This window comes from Gavialis gangeticus, unplaced genomic scaffold (genome assembly GCF_001723915.1).
Source record: "Gavialis gangeticus isolate Ggan-Ray unplaced genomic scaffold, GavGan_comp1, whole genome shotgun sequence".
In the NCBI taxonomy this organism is placed as follows: Eukaryota; Metazoa; Chordata; order Crocodylia; family Gavialidae; genus Gavialis; species Gavialis gangeticus.
In genome coordinates, this window is record NW_017729032.1 from 218,573,005 (window position 1) to 218,596,684 (window position 23,680).

General features: G+C 43.0%; 1 protein-coding gene across 1 annotated transcript in view; it reads right to left on the bottom strand.

Annotated features, from left to right (window-relative positions):
• Positions 1–23,680, bottom strand: part of HUNK (hormonally up-regulated Neu-associated kinase) — an 87,083-nt gene that overhangs the window by 57,735 nt on the left and 5,668 nt on the right. The window contains exon 2 of the mRNA XM_019524992.1: positions 1,538–1,830. Coding sequence (XP_019380537.1) covers positions 1,538–1,830 — 293 coding nt within the window. The remainder of the gene's footprint in view (positions 1–1,537; positions 1,831–23,680) is intronic.

The window sequence follows — 23,680 nt, forward strand, 5'->3', positions numbered from 1 at the left end:
AAAGCAGCCTCTCTGGCACCAGGAGCTATACAGAGAGAGCAAGAGGCAGCCCCTACCCCAAGGTGATCATTATCCATATACACAAGAGAAAGGAAGTGCATTCACTCCATTTGGTAGCTGGGGAACTACAGCACAAAGATTTAGGCTATGAAGCGCACAAATAGAGTCACTGTGAGATAAAGGATATAAATTAACAGTGTGTCAGGTACTCTGGTAACTGCGCATCTGTATGCAGACTTCTATCTTATGACAAATGTCAAGTAGCATACCCCACTTTCATTGAGGCATAAAATGACTCACATTAACCACAAAGAAAGAGCATGCACACAGACAGTTAGTTTTGTGAAGAGCTGATGTTCTCTAAGGACATAAACAGACGTCACCAAAAGAAGTGGATCAGCTGTTCTGGGATGAGTCCAAACACAGTTGATCTGATTCACTGGGCAAAACATGTCACCTGTTGTCCTGACTGTTGATCTTGTGGGACAACAGATGACACATTCCCTGCTTGCAGAGATGGCCCTTCTGGGAATCTCTGGGGTATGTCTCCATTCACAGAGAAATCCAGGGTTCCCTGCTTACAGAGACATGCCCTGGAGATTCCCTAGTGTGCATTTCTGTAAGCAGGGAAAGGCAGGAATTCCTGAGCCACACAGGATTGGGCCCTTCAAGCCCCAGAATCACCTGCTGGGGCAGCAAAACTGCTCAGGGAGGATATCCAGCTGCCCATTCTCTTGTGCCATAAAGCTAATAGACATCTGCCACAAATAAAAAAGGTGTCAGAAACTATATCCACCCTTTGTCAGGCCACAGATTTAGACATCCAAGGTTCAACAAATGGAACAGACATCTGTTTGTTTTCCCTTTGTGCTGCCATACTGTTATGGTGGCACAAAGATTATGTCAATTGGTACCCTGAATTCACACCCTAATTTACTGTGGTCACTTGTCCAGGAGCCCACACCCTTAGGCCCAGATCATATATAACAAGACCATCCTTCCACTTTATCCATGCTCTAATATACCTACTCAATTTATGCAGCACTTCTGCTATGCTACTTCTGGATTTATCCTAAGCAGCAGCAGGAAAATGGACACAGACATGCCACCTCCTGTGCTTTGTTTTGTAAACAGCGAGAAGGCTTTTGAAGGCGACACAGTCTAACAGAGTGTATAGAAAACCAAAAGCATGCCCAAAAGAGGCATCAATTTAGTTGGACCCGGCTCACCAAACATCTGTATACATCAGGTAGTTCAGCAGGGCTTTGTGGCCCTGTTATCTAATAGCCGATTCAATCAGCTAGTAGATAAAGGGGGCAAAAAGCTGTGCTGAAATGCCCCATCCATACAGGTGCTGTGAAGCCAAGCCAAACTACTGGGCTGCCTCTTCTGGTAAAGCACATTTTTGTTTTTCCGCCCATATCTGTCAGCACCCAAGATGTTTATATCAAAGGGTTTTCTAAAAATATATATACCACTATAGACTGTAATTGAAATGCTCCTGGGTAAAGTGGGGCAAGCAGGGGTTTTACCTTACCTGTGAACTACCCCAGCCCGATGAAGATGCTCCACTGCTAGAATAAGCTGCCTGATATATTTGCGTGCCTCGTGCTCCTCCAGTCTTTTTTTCTCATAGATCTTGTGCATTAAATTGCCGCCAGGGCACAATTCCATGACAAGGTAGTAGCTGTTTTCAGTTTCCAATATATCCAGCAGCTGAGCAATATTAGGGTGGCGGATCATTTGCTGGATCTGCCCTTCCCGTCGCAGGTTCTTGGTAACGTAGGTATCCTTCTTGGCTCTCTTCTTGTCGATGACTTTCACTGCCACCTGATGAGAAACAGAGAACACAGAGCTGATATCAGACATGTGTTAGCTTTGGCCTTGTACAAGTAACCTTGGAGTAAATCCAGGGATGTCAGTACCATCTGATAAGTGGTTCCAGGCACTATTGACCTGCACAGAGAAATATCTGCCCTTTTTTCCTCCAAGAACTAATTTCTTTCCATGCCCCTTTATAAAATAATAGAGAAAGCTATTATGAAGAGAAGGCTATCAAAACAGGAGAAAATGCCTTGTTAAAGAAACCTGAAGGCTTAGTTTGAAACACTATAATTCTTATGATCTATTTTATCAGAAGATTTTCATGATGAAATTTAAATGTGATCATAAACATGACCTTTTAATATGAATTTTATATGTTCATGGCTGTAGGTTTGGGTTTTGAGATGTTACACTTGCACCAGAACTTGGTTTTTTTTCCTCCCTTAAATTAGCCAAAGAGGGAAAAGTTAGTTAATTTTATACTACTGAAAAATAAAAAAAAAGATAAAAGATAGCCTTGGCCCCAGCCACTTGGCACCCTCATTAATCTCTTTAAAAATATACAGCCAAACAGACTTCCTTAATTACTTCAATAACACAGTAAACTTGCAGTAGCAAAGCAGACTAAGCTTTTGTACACCAGTGCCAAATACTACACCTGTTCACAACACCTCAAGTCCCAGTGAGGTTGACAGCAACAGCTCTGATGAAATAAAGGAGAGTTTGGGACATAGTGCAATACTGCCACTAAGCCTCAAAAAGCTTGCTTTCTTATTTCTGCACAACATCCTAGGCTTTTGCCCTCCACAAACAAGAGAGCAGGCCAGTCTATGATGCCATTCTTTTCTAGATCTATGGACACTAGTTCTATTTATTGTGTTGACAGTTTCTTTAAATAGCTTGCAGTAAAAATAAAGCCTCCCTTTTATTTGTGTCGTGTTTTTAGACATTTATGGAATTCTTAAGCTGCCACATTTACATTTGGTAGTACAGACTCACAGGTCATCGGCACCACACAATGATTTAACAACAGACACCAGCTGAACACTAAGTGCTTCTCTTGTGTTCCACATTTCCTCAGAACTCTGCAACAAAAGAAAGTTCTTTTAACGTATGCACTAAGATCCAGCTGCTCAACTGATTGTTTCTGCAGCAACAGTTGTTTGCTTGTCAGGACCAGGAAAAGTCAGCTTGACATTTTTGCATGGCACTGAAATTTTACATGTAGTAGAGTTGAAAGATTTTTGTCTGAAAAGAAGTTTAATTTCTGCAAGTACATGGAAAGTGGGATAGCTACCCACCAAAGTGCCGTATAACGACACTATGCAAGCAGTACCATGTGTCTGTGGTTAAGCTATAAGCAATTTTATGTCCAGATCCCATGAATGATCTATTTCTGTTAGGAGCAGAAATAATAAACGAGGGAGAAGTCTTAAGAGTTTCATTAGACAAATCAGTAATACCCAAGTAGTAACAGTAGGGAAAACAGCCTTCCTTCCATCTCCAGCTTGGCAGAAAACAACATCTCTCTTTCTGGACAGCTGTCTAGCCACAGTTACCACACTTTCAATTCCTGGCAACTAGGCTGTTATAATTCACTGTACTAGGAACTGATGGCTAAGGAAACAGGGAATTATAACTTACAGAGAACATATTACATCACCTTTCCAGCCAGAAAGAAATACCAAAAACATAAATACTATAGCCAACAACACTTCCCCATTTGCTTCCAGTGCCCATTCAAAGTCCTGATACAAGCTCAGTAAAAACAAGGATCTTCTACAAACCACAACCACCTTTCATAAACCAGGAGACTAAATACATTCCTTTGATACAATGTTGCTATAGTGTCCACCTTGATGTTCTCCAGAACTGGAAATAAAGTATCTTCAGTCAAGAATTTCAGCTATTAAACCAACCACTAAAAGAAAAGATGCCAAGCCCAAATCTAACCTCTATTAAGGTATTTTTCAAGGCTTCTCTGCACTAACCAAATGAGAAGGAAATAATATCTGTACATAGGTGCTGCAAAAATTTTAGCAAATGCTTTGTACTTCCTACTAATCTCACTTGCTTATGCATAAGGTATTTATCTCATCTGGCACTCAGAAACACTACTCCCTAATAGAAGGGTGGCCAGGTGAATGTTTCTCTTTCTTTGTAACAATTTTGCCTTATTGTTACAAATTTGTGGAGGAAGTTGGGGGATTGTTTTTTGCTTTGGTTTAAGTTTTTTTGCTCTTGGATTTTATAGTTGATGGAACCTTTCATACCACATATGACTACTACTAAGAGCAGAAGTGGGCAAATATGGCCCAGGGGCCAGATCCAACCCAACCCTCCAGGGAGTGTCATCCAACCCGTGATGCCCACCAACTAATTGTACCCCGCCCAGCCTTTCCACCCACAACAGTGGGAGCGAGGTGCCCATATATACGCATCCCAACAACATACCCTATTGTGCTTTGCTCTCACCCTTGTGGGCAGAAGGGCCTGGTCCTCCAACTAGCATGCACCTTGCAGGCAGGGCTGCTGCTGCAGCCATAAGGAAACCGCTTCACTTCCCTAGTATCCCTCTCACTCTGGGCAGCAGGTAGGGAAGTGGTGGGGGCAGGAAGGGAGCTGGGCAGGAGTGTAGAGGTGGGGCTGGTGGCAGTGGGGCACATGGGGGGTGGGAGGGAAGCGCAGAGCTCATGTGGGCAGGGTGTGGGGGCCCCCCCCCCCAAAAAAAACCTAAGTTGCCACTGTTGCTGCACCACAGGCAGGGGTACTCAGGGTACACGTGCCCAGCCCAGGCACTGGTGCCTGGCAGTGTGTGGCTCAGGCCAGTACTGCACATCACAGTGAGGTGTGCAGCAAAGCCGGATCGCCTCCATCGCTGGTGCTCCACACCACACGTGCACAGCCCTTGCACTCGGGTGCCACTAGAGGGAAGCTCCCTGGACTGGAGCCAGCTGCCTTCGCAGCCCCCTGCTGCACAGGTCCTGGGACTCTGGAGGGAAGCAAGGTCCAGGGCTCCCCTCCACTTCTGTCAGAGTCCCAGGACCTGCACAGCAGGGGGCGGGGAAGGCAGCCAGCTTCAGCACAGGGAACGTCCCTCCAGTAGCGCGTAAGTGCAGGAGCTGTGCATATGTGGCAGAGAGTGCCGGCAATAGGGGCGGCCTGGCCAGGCTGAACTTGCTGCAATATGCAGCACTGGGCGGAGCCGCATGCCAGCGGGCATGAGCACCTGCGCCAGGTACAAGTTCCCCGAGCGCTCCCGCCTGCTGCCGCACCATGGGAGAAGTGAGGGGTCCCCAAACCCCCCACCTTCCCTCACACCCCACAGATGCCACACACCCACACCCTGCCTCCAAACCCCCAACATACCTTATTGCCCCCACACACAGCCAAACCCCCTCACAACTTCCCCACACACCCCCAACCACGACCCCCCCACACAACATACACAAGACTAAGACTTTATTTTTGAGTAATTATGCTGTCACCTCTACGTACACTACACAAACACAAATCACAACAAAAATACTTTTTGCAATTAAATTAAAATGTGTCATGATAGGTGTTTGACTTTTATTGTATGATTTGATTTTTTTATGGTTCTAAAATGGCAATCCCTCCCAAAGGGGGGGGGAAGGGATTTCTGATGGCATAGGTCAGTGGGCTAGAGGGTGGGACTTCTGGTCCCAAGACGGCAGCCACGGGGCAGGACAACTGTCAAGGGGCAGGGCTACCCATGCGGCCCTCTTTTGAGGGCTCAAACCTCATTAAGCATCCCTCCTCCAGAAATAATTGCTTGCCCCTGACTAACAGCAATATATTAAATAAGAGAGAGAGACAAGCACTAAGTAATAAAAACTGTATTATATTCTGCTACCTTCAGAAAGAGTTGTGAGGCCAGTGTCCCCTAGATTCATTCTGATTCTATTGTAATACATACATTGCATTATTAAATTCAACTAATGGCAATTGCTTGTAACTCCATAAAAACATTTCACTAGGTATAACTAGTCTTGAATTAGTTAAACAAGCAGCCAAAGGAAAAAAAAATAAGCTAATAGATTTTTTCTTCCACCACCTTTTTTTAAAATATACTCTCAGCTATATTTTACAACAAAAATAACTGAGGAATTAAGCACTAAGCGCCACATCCTCAAGGGTGTCTCAGAGCCAAACTCCCACTAAAGTCAATGGGAGCTAGAGCCCTAGATACCTTTAGGCATCTGGGCCTAAGTGTTTGATTTAAAAGTTAGAAATAATTATTGACTTTTTATTGCCTGAATGAATTAGGTCAGTTGAGAAACTGAGTTTAAAAAAAATAATGAAACACTTATGTTAAAAGATAATTAAATAAATAAAGCTAAGCCATATATAGGAGACATCTGCATTAGTAAAACATATAACATAATACTGTGGCAACAGTCCCATAAATGTCTGGAAGCCACATTCCTGACCAGTCATAAAAAACAAAAACAAAAAACCCCCAAACATTTACTTGTAGGGTAAGACAACAACAGGAAAGTCAGTTCTGAACCATTTTTGTAACCCTCTAGGCTAGGGACAGAAGTTACACATAAACCAGTTTAAGTGATCAGAAACTGGTTTAAACCTGTAACAGAACAGAAACTTGGTGCACATAAACTAGCTTCAAAATGGCTGAAACTGGTTTAAGACAAAGCTGGTTGAATGCAGTATCAAACTTAAACCGGTTTGACCGAAATCAGTTATGAAACTTCTGTCCCAGACCTCTCCCTGGTTCAAGTTAAATCACAGTCTGCCAGCATCCCAGCATGCTTTCCAGCCTTGGGCTGGGCTTGGCTATGCTGTCTGCTCCAGCAGAGAAGGGGAGATGGGGGAAGGCAAGGACTACCCCTCCTCCCCCGGCAAACCCCGGCTGGGGTCTGGGGCCAGGGAGAGGGGTTAAACCCACCTCCCCTCAAGTACAGAGCTGCTTCATTGCTAAACTTACTGAAACTTAGTGCTGGCTGCGACTGGACTACAAATCCCAGAGACTTCGGGGGCAGCAGGAAGAGGAAGCAAACACAGAGCTCACACTGGCTACGTGCCAGAGGGGCATGCTCTAGTGTCCCCCAGCTTCTGGCCTGAGCCACTGCAGGCATGTGGCTGCATTTCCTGAATCAAAAGAAAATGTGAGTCCAGTTGTTTCTCAGTTTAATCTCTAGAGTTTAGACTAACCTGCAAAGATTGAAATCAATTCAGCCTCAGGTTTTCTGACCGTCTGTACTTAGCCCTAGTGATTCACCAAGAAATCACTCTTAAATGTAATGAGATCTTCCATGTAATGGAAGCTGAGAACTCTTCTAATGAGTACTTGCATGTAATGAGATAAGAGTAATAACACACAGGCTATCAAACTATTCAGACAGAAAGGCACAAGAGTTATTTGCTGAAGAAAAAACATCATACAGAAAGAAAGAATATATAGTGGTTTATATCACGCTGCCAGGAAACAACATCTGGAAATGAAAATGACACCCCCCCATAATTATAAGATATAAAATATGCAAATATGCAGAGTATTAACAATTTGGGACACAAATCTGTTTTTGCAGCATTCTGTGAATCATCTCTCACGGATACCAGCAAGTTATCCCCAATTCATTGATTATACAGTATAGTACAGTGAATAAATGTCTCCTACACACATTATACTGCTGCTGAGGAAAAAGAACAGATATTTGAATGATGCAGTCCCAAGTCTTTCACTTCTAAACAGGGATCTGGACCCTGATCCTGCACTGCTTAAAGCAGTGGTTCTTAACCTTGTTAGATTTAAAGCACCCCTCATTAGATTTACCCCTGGGAAATGCCAGCTTTTAGTTTTCACTCATGTTTTCACTGTGGAAAAATAGAGCAATTCTTCTGTTGCAAAGAACTCAGAAGGACCGCAACAGGTCAGATTTTTTTAATACTATGGATTCCTTTTTGAAGCCTTTGGGTTTATTTTATGAATCTTGTTTGCACACCTATATAATGCTAACATTGTACAGAATCATGCAATACCCCTGATAGGATCTCTAGGCACCCCCGCACACTGTTGAGAATCACTGGCTTAAAGTCTGTAGGAACTTTCCCTTTGACTTCAGAACATGATACTCTCAGGTCCTGGGTTGAATGCATACCACCTATTCAAAGGAAGCTTGTAGGGTTGCTCTTCAGATCATCCTTTCTGGAGTATTACTACATGGTATAAATTGTACCAACTCTACTCTGTACCATAAGCATTAATTGTCTCATGCTCATCATCTGCAACCTGAAATTCTGACTGCCAGGGTTGGTATGGATGCTCTAGCAGCTATGTTTCCCCCATATAGGTAGGTGAGAGAAGAGGAAAAGACAAGCTAATAAAAAAGGAATTAAGTCCTTCCATCCAAAGAGAAAACTGTATTTTCTGTTCTGCTGCTTTCACTCTGGCTTAGACAGAAGAAGGATCACGTCCCCTTTCCTGGCTTTTATTAGTTATTTTCCACCCCACCCCTTAGCTTGTTCTGCCCTTGGTATATTAAGCTTCCTTGCTCGCCCACAAGAAAAGATAACAGACCAAGCAAACCTGACCCATTCATCCCTCCTCTCAGCACAGCCAAACCCCAGACCAGTCTCCACAATAACACAGCTCTGGGTGTGTCCTCTGCATGCTCCTTCTCCCTTTAAACTGTTGACAACTCTTCCTTGCTCAGGGGTCAGCTTCTGTGTTCAGCACACACACCTAACTCCACAGGGAGGGCACAGTAGAGGCAGGGCTAGTGTAGCCAGCCAGACAGCACATGTAGCTTCCGGGGAGGGGTGGGGACAGGACTGAAGAAGGTAGCAAAAACGGTGTGCACATTCTTCACATGTGCTCATTGCTAGCTGTCTTGGAAGCCTAGGCATGTGCAGAAGTGAGCAGGGTAGCTCTGGAACTGCTATGAGTCTCTGTCTGGTACCTGCCCTTGCCAGGTCCCAGGTACGGAACAAGGGAAGGTGGCAAAATTTCACTTGCCTGGGTAGAGGTAGAGGAAAAGAAGATGAAGAGATTCAGTAAGGGGAAGTGACAAAAGGAGGATTGGGAAAGAAATAAGTTTAGGAAAGAAAAAAAGGAAACATTGGGGGGGAAAGGTAACAATTTATGAGTTCGTTTGAAGAAGGAAAGCCATCTCAGAGGGTAAAACTGACAGCTACAAACATACTATGAGTAAACAGACTTTGGCTAACAATAGATGTCACATTTGTCCCTGGACAAGTTGTGCCTATGCTTATCCTACAACAGAAATATCCCAGGATTGGTCTGTACACGTTTTCTTTCTAATCAGGGGTTCATGAGAAGATGAATGCACTGCTGCTATTCTGCCACTGATTTGATGATGCAGTCCTGAGATAAGCATTCAAATGCACTTTGTGGTCCTGCATTGGGCTGCACTGCAGGGCTCTAGGTGCCAGAATGAAGGTTGTCCACTAGCCAATAAACTCCCTGAACATCAGCACCTAAAGCTTCATGGTGCAGCCCAATGCCAGGCTGTCTCCCATGGTTTTCAGGGTTTCCAGCACTTGGGGACCCCATGGGCATTATGAAGAATGCCTTGCATTCAAAAGATTGCCTAACTTTATCTGAACCATGCAATTGGTTCAGTGAAACAACATCACCCACACAAATCCTTGCCTCTGTAAATAAATAAATGCTTTGCATTACAGGATACCCAGATGAGCAACAGGGCCTATTTTTTTGTCATTGAATTACATTGTTAAAATGAATTACCCTCCTTTGTGCTGTGACACATCATATGAGCAACTTCTGTTTCTTTTTGTGGTGGTAAACATATTGTTTGGGTTAGTCTAAAGCTCACTGAAATGGGTGGAGGGAAGCATGATCACTGCCATTCATTTATACTAGTTGTATGAAACAAATGTGCTCTTTTTGGGAGCCAAAACAAAAATAGTAAACACGGGCACGCGTCACCATCCAAAATAAAAACATGCCAGGCACACATGGGCATAGAATTTTCACTGGCTAGTGTTTTATGAAAGGTTTTGTATCTGCAGGAAAGGCAGAACAGAGAAAAGGAGCTGAAGGAATCAAGGCAGCAAGGATGCCCCAGACAGAGTACAGTAACAAGTGTGGGAGGAAAAAGCTAAGGGAAAGGGCTTTGGAGGCCAAATGCTGGCTGGAAGAGATTTGGAAATGGGGGTACAGGCACTGCCTGTTGTTCAATTTTTATTGTGTTCTGGTAACCAGGACTTTGGATGTTCAATGTAAATAAGTAGGACTGCATTCAAGATACCCGACTCCATCTTCAGTGCTTCTTTTAACTGGGACAATCCATAAGGCCCTGAAATTTTGGCTGACCACTCAGGTCAAAAGGAAAAACAATTCTGTGATGAGTGTATGTAAAAAGGGTTTACAGCAGGTCATGAATAGACTTAAATAAAAGTCTCTTTTGAACGGAAAAAAGCATGCCCCCAAGAGGATGTGGCAAAATTCTACAGAATATATGAGAAGAAAGAATGGGGATGTAGAAAAAGGGAAAGGGGAAATATAAATATAAGAAAAGAAACACAAATTTAAAAATGCAAAACAATTCTACAATCTCTCTTAGGTTGCTGAAGCAATAACAATGTGATTGGAGTAACAAAAAGTGTTATTTTATTATTTATAGCAGGGACTTATAAGGGTACGTAATCACATAGCAAACTTAGAGGGGCAACCCAAAAGTTTTGGGAACCACAGGTCTAAATGCATCCCTGATTACTGAAATCAAAACAGTTATGAAAGGGACTAATCTGTTTTCCTGTTGTACTAAAGCACCATACAGCTGATGCAGTAAAGAAAACACTGAGTATGGCCTAAATGAAAGTGTTCTCACAGCCTCCGCAGTACTGAGGGTATATGACTGGATGCAAAGAATGCCTGTTCTTGCCGTCTTCTTCCCTCTCCCTATCTTCCCAAATGTGAGATGAGATGGCCCCTGGAAAACAAAATTTCTAGTGAATTAATTTTCCAAGAGGTAGATTTTGCATTTAGATCTATGAACAATCTAATTCCACCTGAACTCCCCTACTAAGATGTTTTATGTACAGCATCCTGCCACTGGAGATGCCTTTCCTTTACACCAAAGCATCTTACCCTGGGTCTAATATTCAACACATAGGGCACGTCTACACTTTCCAAAGGAAGCACTAAAGCATGGCGACATGTAGACATGCCCATAAGAATCTTACTGAGCCAACTTCATTATTCCTTGGTTAAAACCCCAACGTAGTAGCCAGCACACAGTGAGAAAGAGCATGTTTTATACAGTAGATGTTCTCCAAGGCTGATTCTGCCACCAAACCCACAAAACTCAGTGATTTAACTACTAGGCAGTATTGGAGAGGAGGAACTTCTGCAACAAAAGATTTATCTTCTAAATGTATGGCAAAGAGCTGTTTCTCTTCCCCTCCTTTCAGTGTGCACCAGCAACATTTGGCTATTGTTTTATCACATTTTCTCCCTTCTGCACCAACCAGGGAAGGTAGGATAGAAATGTGGACAAAAAACTAGCACTTTTGTTATGGGTTGGGGCAGGGGCAACATGCTTTCTGGTCTAGTATGGATGTATATAACTAACTACATCTTTGTCTTATCGTTCTTTAGTAAGATACAGACAATATAGTCCCATTAGACATACAGCTTGCTCTGATTGAGAGAGAGAGAGAGATCCTTCTTTAAATCAACACCTCACAAGCCCAGGAATCTGCTATAAATATATATATATATTTCTAATGCCTAAACCTCAGTTCCACTTTAATAAGTAATTCAAGTCATAGCATCCTTGAAATGTCCTGCTGGTGGAAAACCAAATGCTGGATACAAACGATGAAGTAAGATTTAAAAAAATTAGTCTTTAAAAGCCAAGCCAAGCTCAGTGTAGAATTGATTTTCAAATACATACTAAATTGCTGGAAGGCAGCAGTATTTTTAGCAGCAAAAGCTTTATCCAAGACATGTTTTTACAGTTAAAAAAAAAAAAAAAAAATCAGTCTTCCTATGCAACTTTCCCTGACAAACCTCAAAAAGCAACTGCAGTTAAGACACATTATCATTCTGCATGAATAAAAAGTAAGTGGCAGCCTCCATTATGAAATATCCCAGTGGCTTGTCAGTAACATAGTAATAGCACATGGGAAACCCCAGTTCAAATACAACCTCAGGCTCTTGGCTCGGATGCTTTGTATAAAAGATGCTTTTTGCAAGAGTGTGTATGCACACAAGTGGCAGCAAATGTCGCTGGCTGTAAGAAAGGATGAACTGAGCACAAGGCTGAGGTCAGAGTGTACAGGATAGAGTTGGAGGTCAGATGCTTGAGATGACACCCAAAAACTCCCAACCCCAAGAAACAGTTGCATCCTGACAACCCAATCCTGTGAAATATCTGTATAACTTCAGATGAGTAAAAGAATACCCATTCCTATACATGATCAAGGCCTACCAAAATAAAGATAATTAGCCACAGTTTGACTGACACTGAAGGCGGTTTGACTGACCCTGACCCTCAGCAGTGCTGTTAGCCTACTCTCAGTGCAGCACAGACATGGCTCCACCGTTTCCTGTACTACATGGAGATCAAACTTCCTGTACCAAGGGCCCTATTCAGCAAGGTACTTAAACACATGCCCATCTTTTATTATCGGAAGAGTTCATTGAAATCAATGCAAAAATTCACATGAAGTTAGGTACTGCTTAAATAACATGGAGTTCACAGAACCTAGGTGCAGAGCATTATTATACAAGTGCCTGTGTCAGCAGGTTTAAAGACTGGCATATTTTGTGAATCTTTTTCTTATAATTTTCTAAATGATGCTTTGACCATCCTGCAAGGCATAACATTTTCCATAGCAACAAGTGTCCTTAATAAAAATGTTAATGTTTCTATGTGCCTTTCAAGTTATGATTTTGAAGAAAATTGAAGTGAGCCTTTGAAAGTATCAGCATAAAGTTAACCAGCCCCTTATTTGCCCTATGCACTGCTTAGCTATCCATTTCAAGAAAATGAGAGAAAAGCCAAGTCTATAGCAATCGGCAAAGGCAGACAGTCCCACAAGAATAATCACTCTGTTCTGCTTGATCAAGGATAAAAATGAATCTTCATTCAGCCACATCAATCTGCTATTTTTATATCTGTCTCATGTTCTTGCACACATATAGGGACAAAGACTGAACAAAAAGCAGAGAGAGAGAGAGAGAGAGAGAGAGAGAGAGAGAGAGAGAGAGAGTGTGTGTGTGTGTGTGTGTGTGTGTGTGTACACGCAATACAGAGCTCTTTAGCAACTCCATAATTAAAGGTACCATGAGATTTTCATCTCAGGCAGCACTAATATCCCTCCATTTCATACTTTAAATGACTAACTTTGATCTCCACTTTGTTGTATATTAACTCTTTGTAGAACAGCTGATATTGATATATCAATCTTATTTTAGCATAGGGAGGACCCTTCTTAAAAAACTTTTCCCCACATTCAAGGGAGTTTCTACCGTGAGAAAGAAGCAAAGCTGGAGAGGAGCTACAGTATGACATACAAGAGGAAGTCCTTCAAAGGAACAGGGAACTCCATGAGGTATAGCAGAGGATGGCTGCTAAACCCCATTCTTGAGATTGTCAAGCAGGGCACAAAGATGAGGAGGCAGACAAATTCTTCATCCAAAGGAGGAAGACAAATTCTCCTGGTAGACTCAGTGTTAAGAAGAATAGGTAAAACATGCTGAAAGGGCAAAAGGATGGCAGGCCCGTGTGTTCTCTTCCTGGAGCAAAAAGAACATACATCACTATAAGACTGGAAAGAATTCTTAAGGCTGAGGGCCCCGGTCATCCTACACACTGACAGGAGTGCCCTGTTTTAGAAGTGCGCCATCTAAGGAAGGCCAGGTACACAACATGTGCTCAAGCATATCATTCGGATATCAGGTAGTTTGAATGTAAAGAATTGAGGCAAAGGGAAATAAAGAACAGAAATCCTTTGATAATCTACATATCAAGGTAGACAGTATCCTGCAAAGTAATAAAGCAAAGCCTGCAAACATACAGCCTGCAGGCCAGAGCCAACCTGCAAAAGGTGGGTTATCTAGCATGCTGGGCTCTTGGCAGGCTGGATCACCCCACTTGGTAGGCTAAATATGGTTTGCGAAGTCATCATCACAGCTTCCAGAGCCCTGCAACAACATTAATCCCTGCAACAATGTTAATCCCCACTGTTTCGGCACAGCTCTGGAAACCAGGGCGTTAATGCTGCTTGTTGAACATAATGCTGGATGAATTTCTATGGTGTCTGTTATCTAAGAGGTCAACCTAAATAACCACAAAGGTCTCTTTTCCCCTAAAACCTGTGAATCTATAGCACATCCTCTTCTTGGTCCCACTTCTCAAGTGGAAGGTAGGAGGAGGGCATGCCAAGGAGGAGTGGGATGACAACCCATCGTGAACAACAGGGTGTTACAGTTCAAAAGCTCCCCATGACACTTCTACTCCAGTCTTCCAGCACACCAAACAGCTGGGGAGCCCATGAAGTTCTGATACCCCAGCACAGAGATTACGTGTCCCTATGGCACTGCCACCTGAAAGCATTCTTGCTGGAACACCACAGGATGATACATTTATGTGCCAAAGCATTGACAATGGAAGAGTTCCCCATGCTGCTGCTCCATCAATACTAAACACTAACAGTGTGACAGAGATTAGAAACAAAGACCTCAGGCCATCTCCATCCACTAAGTCTCAGCTGTCCATGCAACATGCCCAACTCTACTGGGCAACCCCCACTACTTCCCCTTTCTTCTTACTGATGTCAGGAGAGGAGATAGTGGAGTGGGGATGAACTCTGTTCTGACAAACTTCGCTTTGTCAAAAGTTCTCCACTCTGATGACCCACTGAAGGTTCATCTAAGGAGCACTTGAGCTCTGCACAGCTTCTCTCCAAGTTCCCTCAAACTCCTCCTAACAGAATATCTGCCTCATTACCCCTGCTGTTCTCCTATCAGGACTCCCAGTCATCTACTTCATTCCACTTTTAAAAATAAAAATATATTTCTGTAAATTAATGCTCCTATGATTTATAAAAGTGCAATCGGTTCAGGAAAACCCCCCAACAACAACCAGTCTGAACGTGGGGAGAACAAACAAACAAAAAAAACCCAACAACACAGCAGCAACTATTTCTACCTTGTGGGCTGGACAAAGTACCCATGAATTATACTTCTGTCTATACTGTGTGTTCAATGTAGAAGTCATCAGTTTTAGTATTTTAATATAATATGGCTAGAGAATGGTCCCACAGCCTGAAAGGCAGCATTTTGTACTGCTACAGCATAGGGGAGGAGGGTGTGTGTGTGTGTGCGCCTGTGCGATTCTCTCTGGGCCAGTATGATTCCAAGAATCATGGGAGAGGTCCATTTAACCTTTGGCAGGAAGAAATCAGTTCCACTGACCTCTGACTACTCCCAGGTCCACCGATTAATGGGGTGACAAGAACAGTTTCCCTAGGGCTACCAGCACCTTTTCACCTCCCACATATCTTAAGATATGTGCCAGCAGGTTGGGAGTAAACAGAGACGGATGGAGTTAGTGAGGACAGAAGGCCAGACATGGTGGTGAATGATGGCCTAATAAAGGTGGTGCAGAGGAAACCCTTACCAACCTGTCAAAACCAGCCTTAAGTCTGGACCAGGCAGCGCAGCAGGGTAAAAATATACCTTTGAATGAGACAATTTGATCTGCCTGGTGTTTTTAATTTAAAATGTTCATCAAATATCACTCTTCAAATATTGGATATTTTTCAAAGAAGGATTTCTCTCCCCCATTCATAAGGTAAAAGTAACATGCAGTAATACTCTGTCACTCAGCAAGCAGACTAGCTAGAGCTCAAACATATAATCAACTAAGAGGAAAGGAATTTTCTGGGGCTGTTACACAAATGAATGGGGAGTCTGATATGTGATCACTCTGACAGATGGAAAACTTGTTAAGACAAGCCTGAACCCTATTTTGTGTTGACCCAGGATGATGGCTTCACATGACTGGTCATGAAGGAAGCTAGTGTGACAACTGCTACAAAACAGAGGTCCTCTTGAGCTAAACCTGCTTTTTTAAGCTTTAAGAACAATATGGAACAGCTCGGGCTAAACTACAGCAAAGCATGGTTTATGCTTGGGTCACAAATGAACCATATCCTCCCCAGCTGTTTCTGATAAAGTATAACTTGCCTTCTTAATGCTGAAAATTTCTTCTGTCACAGTGAGATGGATGAAGCTCTCAGATTACACAGGGTGGTGGTGGGGGGAAACAAAAACAGAGAACTGATACTAAATAATAATGTTCTTTTAACAGCAAGCCGCACATGAGAGACCCTGCTCATGACTCTTCTCATTTCCACATGTGTGGACTCATAATAAATTACATATTAAAAACTGTCCCCATTTCATATTTTAGTGATAAAATCCATAACCAGGTATGCAAAAGAGTCAGCATCCCCAATATAAACTGCTTTAATACTGCTTTACTGTAGCTTTGCATTGTAGGTGTCTTTTTTTCCCTAGCAAAATTATAACACAAGCTGCTGTACTGGAGGTTTCTCTTAGAACCATCATTTACATTGAATTAAAACTTAAGTGCATTTATGTTGAGTTAAAACGTTAGGTGATAGAAAAGCAGGCATGACTCCTATAGAGTCCAGTTAATATACACTTTCTATATGCATTGTTCCATGAATATTAAACAAAGCATGTTCAATTTGTTCTTTCCAAACATGCATACATACATATATGTATACATGTATGAAAAGAATAGAATCAGAATTGTTACTCCTGTCTGTATATACTGCATTTTATTTATTACATTATATTACACTATATATTGTGTTACATTTACGTACACATAGTTTCAATATTTTGATGTGCATAATGTCCATGGAGCCAAGAAACAGAATGTATGTAATAACTGAACTCTATGGGAGGCACGCCTGGAAACTTTCTATCACCTAAGTTTTAACTCAACACAAATGTTGGTTCTAAGACAAACCTCCTGTGCAGCTGCTTGTGTTGCAACACACACCCCCACCCTCCAACCCACACTTTTTATACCAATCTTCCATATGAGGCCAATAGTAAAGGAATTTTATGTATTAAAAAAAACTCTTCTTTTCTATCCTCTACATTTGGAGACCTTTTCTATAGAAGTAACAATTCTAATCCTAGCTGAAAATAAAAAACAGCATTATGTGATCTCAGACTAAGAATATTTCTGAGAGCTGGGTAGTGCGAAATTGAGCGAACCATTCACAGAAAAGGAATCTTTCGTAAGCTCAACATCAGCTTTCTGTTTATTTTTCATAGGTGGTCCCCATCATGGGCCCTATTAACCCTTTATAGCTCTTTATTGCAGTAACCTTCACTCTTGTCTAGAAGAAAGGATACTCAGTTCCCTCCAAGAGCAAATACTAAAGGCTGATTTACATACAGCTTTTGTACTGATCAAATACAGTATTTTTTAAAATGAGCATATTAAACCAGCACAATGCCCTATGTGCGAGGGCATTACACACAATCCTGGTACAAAGGTGCTTGTAGCAATATCATTTAGTCCAGTAAAAGCACGAAAATAACCATTTTCATTCACTTCATCAAACCCTTTTTGGAATCAACGAGCCAAAAGTGCATTAGGCTGTGACCCAGTAGGACAGCAATGCACACCAGCAGATGATATATTGTTTGGGAAGATATACAGAAAAGAGTTTGAGAGTGAGAGGTTCTGAGAGGGACAAGTGTTTATTTTTTAAACTACCTGAAAATAATGCTATGCTAATTATGGACTCAAATAGCACAACCTATGTCTATACTACAATCAGAAGCATGCTGGAACTAGCTGCAATTTAGCCCCAAATTGTTAAGTTTTACTTTGTTCAGTTGTTTTCTCTTTAGGGTTAGTAAAACCCCCACATACCAGCCTGAATACTTCTTTTTCCATCTTGGCATTCATATAATCTTTACGTGTATATATCCATAGATATTCCCTTCAAAAACTTGGAGAAAGATGTAATCAACATATCAATTATCAGTTCATTTTTATATTGCTGTTTATAAAATATGTAGCAGCTCAGTTTTAGATATACTATTACAATTCATTTATTATGGGGAGGGATTGTCATAACAGTCCAGTGCAGGGGCGGGCAATTATTTTAGGCGGAGGGCCGCTTACCCAGTTTTGGCAGGCTGTTGAGGGCTGCACGGGTAGCCCCACCCTTTGGCAGGTGCCCTGCCCCTTGCCAGGTGCCCCGCCCCCTGGTCACCATCTTGGGACCAATGTCCCAATGCCTTGGTACCAATGTCCCAGGGCCAGCACCAGTGGGGCCCAAAGCGAGGCACAGGCTGGCAGGGGTCTGTGGAGCCAGGCTGGGCTGCACCAGCAGGGAGAGAGGGGAGCTGGTCCAGCTCCATAGAGCCCCTGCCAGCTGGGACCCTGTGCTCCTGCTGCCCTGCTACGGGCCCCGCCAGCACTGGCCCTGGGACATGGATGCGGGCCCTGTGCTCCCGCACCTGCTCACTCCCAGTGCCCCTCAGCCCTACGGTACAGGTGGGGAGCAGTGAATAGCCCCAACCCCCTTTTCGCCAGCAGGGAAGAAGCTGGTGTTGAGCATGGGGAAAAGCAGCCCCTTGCTCACCCCATGGGCAGTGCTCACAGGCCAAGCAAGGCTGTCTGGAACAGGTACAGGCAGCCCTACACAGGCTGCAAGTGGCTACAGTGTGGGGCACCAGCCACGGGGCGAGCGAGGGTCCATTTTTCCCTGCACTCAGCACCAGCTTGTAATCTGGCCCTGCTGCCAGCCTGGGCCCTGTGCTGGCTCCAGGCTCACCCATCAACAGCATCAGCTGCGGCCCCCCCATTTGCTGTGCCAGGCAGCGTTGGCTGCTACTTCCTGCCTGGAGCTTGTGCGCTGGGCATCCCAGAGGTGGCGGTGGCAAGCACTGCCCAGCACAGCAAGCGGAGGGGACAGCAGCTGCTGTTGCTGTGCGTAGCCCCAATGGGAGACCCTGGAGCTGGTGGGGGGGGGGGGGGGGAGAAGCAGCCCCTCATCCGCTCCGTGGCTGGCACTCCCTGCTCCAGCTGCTTGCAGCCCGCGCAGGGCTGTTTACAGCAGGCGCAGGCAGCCTCATGTGGGTTGCGAGCAGATGCAGTGCGAGACGCCGGCCACAGGGCGGGGAAGGGGCCACTTTTCCCCAGGCTCCTTCCCTGCCTGGGGTCCTCCCCCCGCCTTCCCCCTTACCTGTGGTTCCAGCACAGGCAGCCACGTGCTCCCAGGCCTGTGGGGTAGGGACAGGCAGGCCCTGCTGTTGTGGGAGCCTGCCAGGTCATTTTTGACAGGAACCAAGGGCAGAGAAATATTAATTTTCTGAATTTTTTAGGGACCTCACAGGCAGGATAGAATGGTCTTGCGGGCCAGATTTGGCCCACGGGCCATATTTTGCCCATCCCTGGTCTATTGACTGCTTTACTTGTGAATTCACATCATCTTCTTTAAATCATGAAGACAAATGTTGTATGCTAAAGCCTGTATTTTGCCTCATTTGGGCTAATCAACAATTCACAAATGGCAGAGGGAAGGAGACATTTCAGTGTATTGTGTTAACGTCTGCTGACGCAAATGAAGATGAATAGTCACGTTCTGCTACTCACCAGTGTAAAGGATGTGGCCTGTTCTGAGACAAAGAGCAAGACACATTTTAATTAACAAACCATTTATATGTAACACATGCCTCCAAAGCAGGCACACAGCTTTACACATCATTAAAAATATAAAACTTTCAAGAGCAAATGCAAGGACCCAGATGTGAATTTCACATAAAAACTGACACCTGGTGTCAATTTAACTAACGCACTAAAAATTCCACCCCCCATGTGGCACTAAAATTATGATGATATACATGAAAAGCAACAAACTCCTAATGTACACTCTTAATAACCTACTGAAAAACTGCTGAATGTGAACTTGAAAGCTGATTATCTCAAGAGGATAAGAAACTGCCACATGTGTATCAATTCAGCTCACTGCAGAACATGTTAGGTACCACAGCTGAAAAGTATTAAAACAAGCTTCCTGGAAGACCAATTGAAAGAGTGAACACACTCTCTGACAACTCTAGACCACTGTACTTACTTCAAGCATGCAATGTAGGACACCAGGGGGTTAGGGGGTAGAATACAGCTTTAGAATAAGCTGCTGTTGCAAAGGGTTATTCTACCAGTGAATAAATTGTGAGCAGGTGATTACATAAGAAATAATGAACAGGTAACTGCACATCTCAGCAGCATGGTGTTTATCCTGCCTTATTTTAAAACCCTTTAATGCTTCATAACATGTGCTATGCCATGCTGTGCTGACACAACGCCAAATTCTGCAGGCCTGATTCAAGCAAAACTCCTACTGAAGGCATTGCAACCACAGTGCAAAATCCTTCCAATTATTTTTCTCAAGTATTTCACATTTACACGGGCACATGTTCAGTAGCTTAAAGAAAAAAATAACACACAAAAACGGCCTATGTTAAAAGAACATCTTAATGGATGTATAATCAAACACTTCAGAACTAGGAGATGCCAGAACTGAGGTTGCTTCATTTATTCTCTCATGGGTAGGCATTACTACACGGGCCTCAGTTAGATGATCACGTGGAAAATGTGGCACCTTCTAACAGAAAAAAAATGTTATTCTGGAAGAATGGCACTGTACAAATGTACTGTATTTTCCAAATAGGCTTACTTATCTGTATAAAAGTAGATGCATCATTACATATAAAATTTTTAAAAAATGCTGAGAGCCAAATGACAAGTAAAACCACTAATGACATGGTCACAATGAGAAATGGAGTGCACCTGGGAAACTCACATTATATACATGGGGAAAACAATAAGCTAAATTTCTAACTAAGGACAGTTAATCCACCAGTCACAGAAAGCAAAGTACCGCAATCTTCACAATACTATCCGGAGTCTTGTATTACAGTACTTGGGGATTTTCCATAAAACCAGAGTCCTGAAGACACAACTATGGCTATGCCTACACAGGCAACTTAGTGCCAAGCATGGTGCTCTCAAGCACCTATGCTGATTTGCACAGGTTCCTGCCTAAGTGGGAGCAGGATGGCCTCATTCATGCAGCATTTCAGACAGGTTAATTAGTATAAATTAGCTGGCCCATGCTAATTAATTCACCTGCAACAGATAGGACTACACTGCTTCTGGTTTAGGAGACCACCTACATGCGATTAGCATGCTTGCTAAGCAGAGTAAGTTGACTATGTGATCATGGCCTATCTGGGCTTTTATTTTAAGAAACCAAATTTATAGCCCTCATGTTTGAGGAGAAAGGTTTGAAAATATGAACCAAATTTATTTCAGAGACTCAAAAAAATGGTGGCCACATAAAAAAAACCTGTGGCATTTTTTTTTATTGATCTCATTGGTTTGGGAATGTTGACTCATGAGGTTTGAATGCTTCAGGCTGGCAATGGCAATCTGGATTGCACACCTCACAAGAAGCACTCAACACACCCTCTTCCAGAGGAAATGAGCTCTGAAGTAGTTACTGAAGCTCTTCTAGGGTATCACCAGGTCCTTGGAAGGAACTTCAAGGTAGGGCAATCAGCAAACCAGTGAATTCAACCCTACTGCTTCCAAAGCTCATGAGCCTGATCAATTTAAATAATAAGGAACTCCACTGGAGTAAGTGGAGCTACACTGGTGAAAAAATAGTATGGAAGCAGAATGCTTATACACAGAAAGGGAAAGCCACAACTGTGGCAACAACTGCTTCTCTGACTGACTCAGCATCAGTAGTGCATTGGTTTCAATGAGAACCATCTAGCCTGGGCACGGACAGATATTCATTTGAAGCATCGGTAAATTTATGGATAACCAGTAAAAATTCAGGCTAAAGATGCCCATCTGTAAACAGTCCAGGTGAAGATACTGAAAAAGGCCACAAGAAAACTTAAGCTGTCTGTAAAACTCCAAGAAGCTGGGAGCAGTGTTGAAGGACAGAGAACACACGCCAGTGCTTCCTGATATCCGAACAGAAGTCTAGAGCCTTCTCTCAGTGCTTTGTTGACTGCTGCTCACTCCCAGCCATGTGCTGGTGCTGTGCACCATTGGCTGCCTATAGTATTACTGGGTCAAAGTCAGGTTTCTTTGGGGTCTGGGATGAAATGGAGGGGAGCAGGGCCAATAGAGGTAAGTCTGTGTAGGTTGGGCAGGCAGTATGGTGCAGGGTGAGATCTGGCACAGAGTGCGAGGGTGAGTAGGGGACTCTTATGGGGGCAGCATAGTATAAAACTACTGGTGCAGTCAAACAGGGTTACCAACCCAAGAATTTTTTTTTTTTTTTTTTAACTGAAAAATTTTACTGACAAACTTTTTTACTATGGATGGTGTTATACTGCTAAATTTCAACGGGGATCTGGCAGCTTCCCTTCTAACTGGGTCCTGGCAACAGGGCAGGGCCTAGCAGAAGAGTTGCATTTACATTATGTATGACATATATGGGTAAAAATGTGTCAGTAAAAAGTTTGCAGCTCATCAGTAAAAAAAAAAACCAAAAAAACTTTTGGCAACCATGATTTGAATGATTCCAAATACCAGTTCAATTTAAAGTGTTTCAAATTTAGAACACTTCAACTCCATACAAATGTGCAGCCTTCCCCCACCTTTTTTTGAGGGTCACTTTTAAGGTGTTTCAGCAGGCACGAACATCTGTACCTCTCCGTTTGAAATACTTCAAGGGTACTTGGAATGCTTAAGAGAGCACATTTGTCCATGGCCTCTGTCTGACCAAGGCAGAAGCTAGCTGAAATATATTGTTTCCTTGAATTGTTTGGAACAGTGTTGGGGTGTATGTGAGAAAAAGAAAGGAAGGGTTGGGGACAGACAGAGGTACAGAATCTGCAAATATTCCCAGGATCACTCCTCATTTAAAGTAAATATTGGGGCCTGTGTCTTTTTCAGTCAAAGGAAACATCCATGCAACCTGCAGCACAGTACCTCTGTGACTGACCCTCATTTAAGCTCAGTGGAAGCCAGAAAGCGCTCCAGTGATTTAATACCTACTGAGAAGATTTGGAGCTGTACTGCTCCCTATACACCTATTTCAATCATTCATAAGCACTTCAAAAAGGTAAAGCAGGACATGGAGTTCAAAAGAAAATGTGACTGCTACTGTAGCATGTAATTTTGTAAACTCTATGCAGAACAATCTGTCACTGATGGATGACAGATTCTATGGGACCAACTATGCAAGTGCTTTTTGAAAAGTCTTGCTTCATTCCAGGAGTACCTGCTGAGGGTTAATAGGAATTTCCAGCTCTCTAGAGTGCTTGTCCTGCCCACATATCCCACCCCTGCATTTCTAAGATTCTAAAATACACATTTTAGCACCTGTTTCATACCAAAATGCATTCTAAAAACAGAATTTCCAGTGAAAAGGCCACTTCTACTATTAGTCATTGTACCTTCATGGTGAAAGCTGGTAAACTATATTTTTAGCATCTGCTTTCCACTAAAGAGCTGGCATTGTCATACAAACCACTTGATTACCTATAACTAAGAATGCATCTTTTAAATCTCAACAATAACTGCACAGGAAACTCATAAATAGATTTTCCAGTGGGTTAGAAACAAGTAAACTTCTACAACTATTTTTGTAGTGCTAAGCCTAATCCCTGAATGAAATAAAATGTAATTTTAGGCCAGGTTACTTCATACAGAGTCTGGCTCTAAAACATTCCTTTAACATACGGTCATTTTCAAATGCTATAAGAAATATTCACATATTTCATCAAGAGTAC